This window comes from Mus caroli, chromosome 3 (genome assembly GCF_900094665.2).
Source record: "Mus caroli chromosome 3, CAROLI_EIJ_v1.1, whole genome shotgun sequence".
Lineage (NCBI taxonomy): Eukaryota > Metazoa > Chordata > Mammalia > Rodentia > Muridae > Mus > Mus caroli.
Genome location: NC_034572.1, coordinates 145,311,438 through 145,322,607, shown reverse-complemented (window position 1 = coordinate 145,322,607; position 11,170 = coordinate 145,311,438). Strand labels below are relative to the sequence as shown.

The 11,170-nt window shown below is 44.7% G+C and overlaps 1 protein-coding gene across 3 annotated transcripts in view; it reads left to right on the top strand.

The window, feature by feature from the left end:
• The window catches only part of Miga1 (mitoguardin 1), a 56,034-nt gene that overhangs the window by 39,191 nt on the left and 5,673 nt on the right, over positions 1 to 11,170 (top strand). For 2 of the 3 annotated variants that reach the window (XM_029475131.1, XM_029475130.1), the window contains exons 9-14: positions 2,070 to 2,188; positions 2,447 to 2,519; positions 3,701 to 3,787; positions 5,355 to 5,453; positions 7,222 to 7,356; positions 8,886 to 8,939. In XM_029475131.1, the coding sequence (XP_029330991.1) occupies positions 2,070 to 2,188; positions 2,447 to 2,519; positions 3,701 to 3,787; positions 5,355 to 5,453; positions 7,222 to 7,356; positions 8,886 to 8,939 (567 nt within the window). The remainder of the gene's footprint in view (positions 1 to 2,069; positions 2,189 to 2,446; positions 2,520 to 3,700; positions 3,788 to 5,354; positions 5,454 to 7,221; positions 7,357 to 8,885; positions 8,940 to 11,170) is intronic. The other variant, XM_021157265.2, reaches the window with a different exon arrangement.

Genomic DNA, 11,170 nt, shown 5'->3' with positions numbered 1-11,170 from the left:
AATTACAACATACAATTAATACTAACTAGGTAATTACAACATACAATTAATACTAACTAGGTAATTACAACATATAATTAATACTAACTAGGTAAGCATTTGTCCAATGTAAACATATGCAAAGAACGTGAGTGGACATTTCTCCAAAGAGAATAGTCAAATGGCAAATAAGATGAAAAACTGCTTTCTATTATTGTCACCACGGAATGCAAGTCATTCCCATCTGCTGTAGTTGTTACAATAAAGGTAGAAATAGCAGCTGTTATAGAGGGTGTGCAAGCATTGCTAGTGGCACTAGAAGGTGGGCAGCCACTCTGCAAAAACAGTAAACACAGAGTTACCACCTGACCCTTCTATTTCTATATGCCAGGAAAGTGGGAAAGCATGTATGTATACAAAACTTGTACACAACTATTGATAGCAGCCTGGACTGGAACATGACGGCCCAAACATGGGGAGACCAGTGCCTGCCACGGAGGAGCGGATGAAAGTAGTGTGCTGTCTGAACTCTGGAGATTTGTGTTTGTGAGTAATCTGCGTGCGTGTGTGTGTGCGTGCGTGCGTGCGTGGGGGGGGGGGGGCATCACATGCTGCATGGCGCCCTTGGAGGCCAGAAGAAGGCAATAGATTGATTCCCTGGACCTAGAAGCACAGGTGTTTGTACACAGCCTGCTGTGGGAACTGAGAACCTAACCCAGGTCCACCTTTAGTGCTCTTAACCACTGAGGCATCTTCCCAGCTGCTCTTGAGTTTTCTCTATCCATAAACATGAGTGAGCTGCTGATGTGTGGTATATCAGGGTTCAACCTGGGAAGCATTCTAAGTGACAGCAGCCAAACACCAGCGCCACATACTCTTCAGTTCCATGTGTATGTCGTCTTCTCAGTAGGAAACTGTGGGTTCAAAGTAATTGTTTCCAGAAGCCAGGACAGGGGTCAGAAAGGGGCCTCTTGGTGGGCTGGCAGCGGGTGTGTGAAAGGACTGTGAGTGCTCCAAAAGCCAACGGGTTGGATACTTCCTTAGGGTCAGTTTTATGGTGTATGAGGTAATCTTAGGAATGCTGGATTATGAAGTTTTGAGCTGGGGCTATAACTGAGGAGGTGCGGTGCTCACTCACCCTGCGCAGCCCTAGGTTCTCTCCCCATAGCACCTCGAAGAAGAAAACCCAGTGTTCCAGTAAGTGGGTGGGTTATTTGGTGTGGATTTATGCTCAGCAGGCCGCCCAGTCGCAGTTGCAGTTGTCTTCTAGTGAGCTGTCAGGCTGGAACTGCATTTATAGACTTGTTAGACTCTGTTCATGGACTCAAAGAGGATTATCTTTCCGTTACGGAAACGCTAATCAAAGCCACAGAGAAGACAGCGGTCCTTAGGACAGCACGCGGTATTTGTTTCCGTGTTTTTACAGGTTTGCCTCGTGAGTTTGAAGTGTCCTTTGGATGGTAAAACCCTCCTCAGTTACTCTACCTTTTTGCACACCTGGTAGATTTAAGTAGTTGGATTTAACAACTGAATTATTTGCAAAAGATTTTTGTTTGTTTGGTTGGTTTTGGTTTTTTGAGACAGGGTTTCTCTGTGTAGCCCTGACTGTCCTGGAACTCACTCTGTAGACCAGGCTGGCCTTGAACTCAGAAATCCGCCGGTCTCTGCCTCCCAAGTGCTGGGATTAAAGGCGTGCGCCACCACCGCCCGGCCATGTTATTTTTAATGAAGTGTGGGAAGGCACATATGAGTGTGAATGCCCTGGAGAGCAGAACTGGCAGGTTCTGTGCTGGTGCAGTAGTGCTAGCCGTAGCGTTAGCCTCAGGCGGCTCTCCAGCCCAGCCCCTGGCTCCTCTGTTCCTCTGTTTGTTTGTTTGTTTGTTTGCTGAGACAGGGTCATGCTCATGTTCAGTCAAGCTGCTCTTGAACCTTAACTATTGAATGTTGAAGGAAAGTGAATTTAGGTTTTGTTACATAAAATGTTAGTGATTTCTGTGGGTTAGTCACATGTAGCATACTTTGGTAGTATTGAAAGCCTGGGCTTTTACAGTTCTTCTTACTCCCGTGTAATCCATCCTGTGTGTCCTCAGCTCGCAGAGCAGAGAGAAGCGCAGCAGACCTTCAGCCTGGAGTCTTTTTGTCCCTGCCCTTTCTACGAAGAAGCTATGCATTTAGTTGAAGAAGGAAAAATTTACTCCAGAGTGCTGAGGTATCATTCCAGCTTAGTTCACAGCTAATATTTTATTATTTTATTTATTTAGTAAGGTACTGATGGTTTTTTGTGTGACAATTATTAAATCATGCTATGAATATGGGAAAGATACATTTTGGTCCAAGTAGATTTTTGCACAGCCTGCCAGTGGCAGAAGACATGTGCTTTCCATTAAGGGCCTGCTTAAGTCCAGCTCTGTGGGAGACTTGCTCGTGGTTGGAACCTAACAGTTGCTCTCTGCTCTTCATGATGTAGAACTGAGACGCTGGAGTGCCTAGGAGACAGTGACTTCCTCGCCAAGCTTCACTGTATCCGGCAGGCTTTTCAGGTACTTGTGAGCGCGCTGAGGCGGCCTGCACTGCCGGCCTCTGGCGCAGTCCCGCCTGTGCACAGGGCAGCTCTCCTTGCTTCACTGTCCTTCCCACACCTTTCCAGGCCTACCACACTCCGTCTAGACAGAATGTTGTGATGCTGCAAGTGTGGACAAAGCTGCTTGAAATGAGGCTCCCTCATTACTTGTTTCAGATTTGCATCTGGGGTAAAAAGTACTCGTTTACTAAAATGAAATAAGGTGGCTAAGAGTAAAGCCAGCTGTCTGCCCTGCCTTCAGGTCCAGCTCTCTGTGAGCTCAAGGCTAGCCAGAGGTACAAAACCAAATACAAAATTATAAAGAAAATAATTACTTTCTTATGCTTGAAAGCTACATAAAATTTACCTTAGATTTTTAAAAAAAAATTTTAACATCTATTTTTATGTGTGTGTGTGTGTACATGAGATGAGTTCAGGTATCCATGAGCCCAGAAGAGGACATCAGATCCTGTGGAGCTGGCTTGTGAGCCACCCAACACAGATGCTGGGAACCAAACTTGGGTCCTCTGAAAGTACAGAGCATGCTCTTTTTTTCTAAGGTTTTTTTTTTTTTAAAAGATTTATTTATTTATTTATTTAATGTATGTGAATACACTATAGCTGTACAGGTGGTTGTGAGCCTTCATGTGGTTGTTGGGAATTGAGTTTTTAGGACCTCTGCTCGTTCAGGTCGGCCCTGCTTGCTCCAATCAACTCTGCTCGCTCAGTCCCTGCTTGCTCTGGCCCAAAGATTTATTTATTATTATACATAAGTACACTGTAACTGACTTCAGACACACTAGAAGAGGGATCAGATCTCATTACGTGGTTGCTGAGATTTGAACTCAGGACCTCCAGAAGAGAAGTCAGTGCTCTTACCTGCTGAACCATCTCAGTAGCCCCAGAGCATGCTCTTAATCACTAAGCCATTCTTGCATCTCCTCACTGCAGATAATTAATTGTCTGAAACAGAATTTAAGATCAAATTTACCCGCCCTGAATCTTTTTTGATCACTGAGCATAAGTCTCTCCATTTCTGTGAATTTGGACTTCCTCTGCCTTCAGTAGTGACTTAGCATCACATCCACTGCCCTGACTGCCCAGTCACCCATGTTTCACGGGACATCACTCATTTTCACGCTGTGGACTGGTGTTTTTCAGCTAATCCTTGCAGAAGCAGACAACAGGTCATTCCTTGCTGAAAGTGGAAGGAAAATTTTGTCAGCTTTAATTGTGAAAGCACGGAAGGTAAATATGTCTCTGAGCAAGTTTTGTTCTTACTGGTTTCTTTAACTGAAGACTAAATACAGGGGCTGGTGGCACAGTTGATCAGGCAAAGTCCTTGGCACCAAGTCTGACAAACTGAGCCGGCACCATTGCCAACAGCTGTGCCCTCACCTCACACAGACAGGCTTGTGCCCCGTGTCCTGCCAGATGAAGAAAGAGTTTAGCAGGTTTTAGAGTAAAATGTATATTTAAATTTTAACAATGAATGAAACCTTTGTTAGTAATTAGAAAGATCCACCAAACACTCTTGATTTACTGTTGTTTGAGACCGAGCCTGTTGGCTCCTCTGGTTGGCCTGGAACTCACTTTGTAGATCAGGCTAGACTCAACTGTGTGCTGATCCTTTTCCCTCTGCCTTGTGGGTGTTGGAATCCCAGACGTGCACTACCCTGGCTAGCGCAAACAGCATTCATTTATGTCTGAGTTACTTTCAGTGTGCAAAGCCAGGTTATTTGTAATAACTTAGAACTGCCTGTGGCCTCTGGCGATGTCTGGTGCGGCCTGTTGGGAGATCTGCTGCTATGACCGGTTGGGGCTGCTACCTCCTCAAGCCTCCTCAGGAAGAGGCTGGAGAGCAGAGCACTGGGAACCTGGAGCAGGGACCGTACTGCCTGGTTCTCATCCTCACTGGGCTGAGTGAGGCAGAGCCTTTCCTGAGAACTTCACTCAGAGTGTTAGGAACCGTGACACTTCGTGCAGCTTGTCCAGAGGAACAGGCCTGCCTTTAGCCTTTGCCCACGGTACCCAGCTCCAGGTCATTCCTCTCCAGTCCCTCTCCGCACAGAGCAGCTGTATTTATCTTACCCTGTTTCAGAAGACGCGTAGGACTAGATGAATGGGAAGTGGGGGGGAACCTAACCATACAGTGCTAAGTGAATAGCAAGTGATAGATACTCAGTCCTTGTAAGTCACAGGACAAATCTTGGGTTGCTTTCTTGGCCGTCCCATTGTAGACAAGCGCAGGGCTTTGAACCAGTGTGCCTGCAGGAGGAGCTCATCTGCACCGGAAGGGCCACCCCGCCTCCGTGGCCCCTGCTCTCCTCTACAGTCTGAGCACTGGTTTGCTGATGTTTTGCTGGCATCCCTGTTCTTGGCTTCTGTGAACAGGATAACAGCTGGTAGTGAAGGGCTGAGAGTTAGACCACCTGCCTAACTCATCGTGGAAAAGGGCCTCAGTTGTATAACCAGGTGAGGGGCACACGTGGAACCCCAGGACCTGTAAGGACAGTAGAAACTTGAGGGCATCCTCCACTATACAGGTCATTTGAGGCTAGCCTGGGTTGCTAGAGGTGCTTAAAAATGAAAAAACTTGGGGGGGGGTGTATTGGGGACTTTTTGGATAGCATTGGAAATGTAAATGAGGAAAATACCTAATAAAAAAAATTAATTCAAAAAAAAAAAAGAAAAAACTTGGCATGCTTTGAAAATATTTTCTAGAATAATTAAGATTCAACTTTCTTGAAAAGTAACTTATTTTGTAGGCTTGTCTTGTTATAAAGTATGTTCTGACTACACTATGTTTTTGCAGAATCCAAAGAAATTTCAAGATGTTTTTGATGAAATGATTGATTTTTTAGAGCAGACCGATCACTGGGATAGCACTGAGATGGAACTTGCTGCCAGAGGGGTAAGCAAATGACAGAATCCCTATTCCTGCTCTGTGCATGCTCACATGAGCAAGGCTTTGGGTCTCTGTCTTTTCTTTAACTGATAGCAAATCCAGCCGCTGTCACATCCAACTGTGTAGTGTTAGGGTACTGTGATATCTAGCTGTGTGGTGGTAGGTACTGTCATATTTCTGACATTCATCAACAATGGAAACTATATTCTTTATACATGATTGGTTATAAGGAAATGCTTTCTAAAAGCCTTTTGACTTCATTCACGTAAGGTAGACCTTGTTACAAGGATGTTACAGTGGGCTGTGCAAGAGTGGTTTGAGATGAATAAGAGACAGGGTACCAGGGAGCCAAGGAAGTAGACTTTTCATAGAACTGAAGAAGTAAATGTACCGAGAAAAACCAGAGACAGGCTTACTTTAGAGAAGGTATAAAAATTAGAACTTACATTGCAGGTCTACATGTGAATTCATAGGTTGTAGCATATACAGGATAGTAGAATTTGATATAGACATGATCGTTTGAGTCCATACATACTTCTTAGTTCTGGTTATGTCAGTATCTAGGAGCAGCAGCAGTACACAAATATTATTTCCAGCACACAGTTCTTGGCTCCTAACCAGCATCCACTAAAGCGTGGTAGGAACCCTTGGGGAAATGGCGTCTATGCTGTGTTCAGAGCAGCTCACTGTAGTAGAAGCTCACAGAATGCATTTCCGGGGAGCTGGGGACACGGTAGGTCCAGACACAGGACCCTACCTTCAGCCTTTCTAATCTTTCCTACTTTTCCATATTCATCTCTAAATTAGGTAAATCTGAATCCCAGGTCTATTTTCATTTTCTCAGCTTTTCTCTATTCCTATTGTCTTTCCCTTGGCCTACATCTCTATGCCTTTTGACTAATCTACTCCATCTCTATAGTCCATGACCCATGGAGCACTGCATCTCTAATCTACTCCATCTCTATAGTCCATGACCCATGGAGCACTGCATCTCTAATCTACTCCGTCTCTGTAGCCTGTGACTCGCTGCCCACTGCACCCCTAATCTACTCCATCTCTGTAGCCCGTGACTCGCTGCCCACTGCTTTCCTCCCTTACATTCCTCTCCTCTCTTCTCTTCTGTTCACCTGCACTTCCGCTAAGAGTATCTTGTTGTTTTGAGATAAAGACTCTTTGTAACCCAGCAATGGACTCTATGGAGCTGGTGATGGACCTGATCCGTCTGCCCCTCCCAGCAGATTCTGACATCAAAACCATCTTTAAATATGTGATGCGATGATCTACCTCCTCAGCATCTCCACGGTCCTTGAGAATAGAGTACAAGTCCTGACAGGCTCTCGTTCTTATTTCCCGGCAGGTTTTACCTGCTTTGCCATAGCATACTTTCAGTGTGTCTTTCTATTCAACAACATTGTGTTTCTTCTGACCTTAAGGCTCTGTCAGGAATTCAATGCAACTGGGAAGGTTCTCTCCCTAAGGGAAGTTATCTCAAATATCCAGCTTACACTCAGTCTCTGCTGCAAGCTCTGTGAGCTGTATTGTGTTTATTGGGATTATTTTCTTGCTGCTTCCCACCCCCACCCCACCCGGTAGACTCCAGGAGAAACTGATTTCTTGTGGCCAGGAGGGAGCAAACTTCCTAGATTTGCAGTTTGGTACTTACCTCCTCTTTGTAGAGTAACTTACTCTGAACAACTCAGAACCTAGCATTGCAAAGCACAGACTTGACTCCAGAATTCTGTAATACTCATTGCTATCTTGCAATTTAATACAGGTGAAAAATTTAAATTTTTATGATGTGGTTCTGGATTTCATATTAATGGATTCCTTTGAAGATTTAGAAAACCCACCGACATCCATACAGAGCGTGGTGAACAATCGCTGGCTCAACTCTTCCTTCAAAGAAACCGTAAGTGGCATTTCCTTTCTTGGCTGTTCTGGTCTGATGGAAAATGGTCAGAGATAGAAAACTAATTAGAAATTACAGAGGTCAGAAGTGGTACCACATGCCTTGAATCCTGGCACCCAGAGAGCAGAAACAGGCAGATCTCTGTGAGTCCAAGGCCAGTGAGAACTACATAGAGAGACCCTGAAGAAAATTGAACTCATCCTTGCCATTGGGATCCTGTGTGCAGCAGTAACACTGTGTGCAGTGGCATTCTCCTCTGACAGCCACGGGCACCGGCAGCTGCTGTGGCTATCGCGTTTCGTGGTAAAGTCTGAGTGCTGGAAATGCTTAGACATTCCATTGGCAGTTGCGTGGTTGTGTCAGAACTTCCAGATCCTGCGTCTTAGAGCTTTTTCCGTGCAGGTCTCCTTTGCTAAAGCAGCACTGTAGCCACAGAAAGTGTACTCTCTTCACTGCAGCCACTGGCTTGGGACAGTTGGGCCACCCAGAGCAGAGGCTGCCCCAGGATCCACTCAGGCGATGGTTTTGCCTCCTCGTGGTTAGGTTTTTGGTTCTTGAATAAAATTCAGCTGACATTCCAGCAGCACTGTCCTTGAAGGACAGACAATAATCTATCTTAATCATTCAGTAGAGAACATTTATTTGTGTGTATATATCACAAATTATTTTCATTTCATTTCTATAGGGATAGAAGTTAGGACCTCTGTTTTTGTTCATTTGTGAGACAAGGTCTCACTCTGTAGCCCAGGTTGGCCAGCACTCTGGGGATCTATCTGCTGCTTCAGCCTCTTATGTACCAGGGTCACAGGCATGAGTTTCCATGTGCACCATGAGCCTTGAGAATTGTGCTGCAATTCTGAATTGTGCCTTGGTTCTAGAGCTCAGCCTTTTTCTCTTATGGACTGGTTGGCTGGTTGGTTGGTTGGTTGGTTGACTGGTTGGTTAGTTGGTTGGTTAGTTGGTTGGTTGGTTAGTTGGTTGCTTGGTTGCTTGCTTTGGTTTCGTTTTTCAAAACAGGGTTTCTCTGGGTAGCCTTGGCTGTCCTGGAACTCACCAGGACAGGTGAGTCCTCTGTAGACCAGGCTGGCCTTGAACTCAGAGGTCTGCCTCCCAAGAGTTGAGATGAAAGGGGTATACCACCACTGCCCAGCTTTTGTATATAAATTCTAATTTCATAAAAATGAACTCCCCCTGATATTTGTAAACAACACAAGGAACCCGGAGTTGTCCTTACTCTCACTGTTTGGGACTTTAGACCAAGAAACTTTGGATTCTAATAAAAATCACTTTTTAAATGGAAATATTAATAATAAATATGAAATTTTTTTTTTTTTTTTTGGTTTTTCGAAACAGGGTTTCTCTATATAGCCCTGGATGTCTTGGAACTCACTTTGTAGACCAGGCTGGCCTCGAACTCAGAAATCCGCCTGCCTCTGCCTCCCAAGTGCTGGGATTAAAGGCGTGCACCACCAAGCCCGGCATAAATATGAATTTAAACCTTGCTTTTTTTTCCCTCCGTCTATATTTAGGCTGTGGCTTCAAGTTGTTGGTCAGTGCTGAAACAGAAAAGGCAACAGATGAAGGTAAAACTCACTATGCCCCGGACTCCTCCTCAGTTCATTCTCTGTGGCTTTTAAAAACAGCTGAGACTGGAAGACTGCAGAGCCCATAGTCCACCTGCCTGCAGTATCTAGTAAGGCTTTGTGCTGTCCCAGCACCTGCAGAACAAACAGGCCCGAGTCTAAAGAGGGTAAGAAGGGCGGCCTTGCTTTATAACCATGCATCCTCACAGACCAGAGTGACACTTCCTCAGGCAGCAAGGGGGACTGATAAACCCACAGGCCTTCTACGTCTGTGAGGTCCATGCCTTCCCATGTGTAGACTCTGCAGTGAGACTGCCAGTGAAATGTTGGTAACAGTAGACCCTGGGAGTTGCTCAACCCTTCCATCCTTAGTGGCTCCAGTTTTGAGAAAGGCTAGTGACAGTATTTACTTTATACAGTGTTTAAAAGATTCAGTGTAAGGTGCGAAGGGCTCATGTGAAGCTCAGTGGTCTTCAGTTCAATTCCAGCTACAAAGAAATTTAAACAGCCAACACAACAACACAGAGTTCATTAGAAAGTACTTAGCATAGAACATTGTGCAACTACTGGCTATATTACATTATCCGACCTGGGTTGGTTTACCAGATCCATATTTGTGATCTAACATCTGTAACACTGAGCGCCTGGCCGACCCTAGATGTTCTGTGGCACAGCCCTTCCTTCAGCATCTTTGGTAGGTGCTTAGGGATAATTCTAGGACGTCTATCTGAAGAATGCTGGTTTAAAATTATTCCAGAATCCATGCTGCATCTGTCTTTCCCTCTATAGGTCTTTCTGTCTTTGTCTCTTTCTCTCCCTGGGAGTAAGTCTGAGTTTGTGTCTATGTAAGAAATGAGTGTGTGGACGACTGTGAGTGTTTCTTTATGTAGCGGCTGAGGGGTGCCACAGTGGACCTGTGGACGTCAGAGGACAACATTTGAGTATCCATCCACACCTTTGCATCTTCTTTGAGACAGGATCTTTTTCCTGCTACACAAGCCAGGCTAGCTGAAAATGTCCTGTCCCTTCCTCTCATGACCCCATAGGAACATGCTGGCATTACAGATCCTTGTGCCATGGCTCTGACTTTTGTGTGGGTTCTAAAGATCTGCATTCAGGTTGTCAGTCTTGCATGACAAATTCTTGACCCACTAAGCAAACAAAACAAAATCCTCAGCTTTGCCAATGGAATGTATCAAGGATCAAGTAGGAGAATGTCAAGACAAGGTAGAGGAGCTGGACCAAAATAACCATCAAAATCAGCTTAGGGGAGGGAGGGTTTCTTTGGCTTACACTTCCACATTACAGTGCACCATCAAGGACATTGAAGGCAGGAACTTAGAAGAAAGGACTGAAGAGATGGTGGAGTACTGTTCACTGGCTTTTGTTCATGGCTTTCTCAGCTTGCCCCCTTATATCATCCAAGACCACCTGCCCACAGTGGGCGGGGCCTTCTCACAGCTGCCATTAATCAAGAGAAAGCCCCTCAGACTTACCTACAGGCAAGCTGATGGAGGCAGCCCTCTTCCCAAACGGCCTTGTGTGTGTCAAATTGACAAAGAGCCAACCAGCACATTAAAGAACAGAACATATGTGAATTCTAAGATACTATAAAAAGGCTAAACTTTTGAAACACGGAAGAAAAGAAACCCAGGTTGAAGTCACAGAAAATATGTTCAACAAAATCATAGAAGAAAGTTTCCCAAATTTAAGGCAAGATACCTATGAAGATGCAAGAGGCACACAGTGAACATCGAGTGGATAGGACCAGAAAAGGAACTGCCTGTGTCGAATACTGGTCAAAGCACTGAATGTGCAGAGCAAGAAACGATAATGAAAGCTACAAGAAAAGGCCAAGTCACGTATAGAGACAGGCCTATCAGAATAACAGCTACATCCACCTTTCTAGTGGAGATTTAAAAGGCCACAATGGTTCATATGGATGTTCTATAAGTTCTGAAAGACCACAGATGACATCTTAGACTACTGTGCTCAAAAAACTATTAGTCTCACTCAAAGGAAAAAGAAAAGAATTTTATGACACTCAACAGATTAAAGAAGTTTATAACACCAAGCCAGCTCTACAGAGGATACTGGAAGGATACTTTGGTCTTAAGAATAAACATACGTAAGAAAATAAACATTTTCAGAGCAACTAATCAAGAGAGTGCTAAGAAAACACAAAAAACCCAAAATGACAAGGACAGGAGATACTGTACACTGTTCAGTAG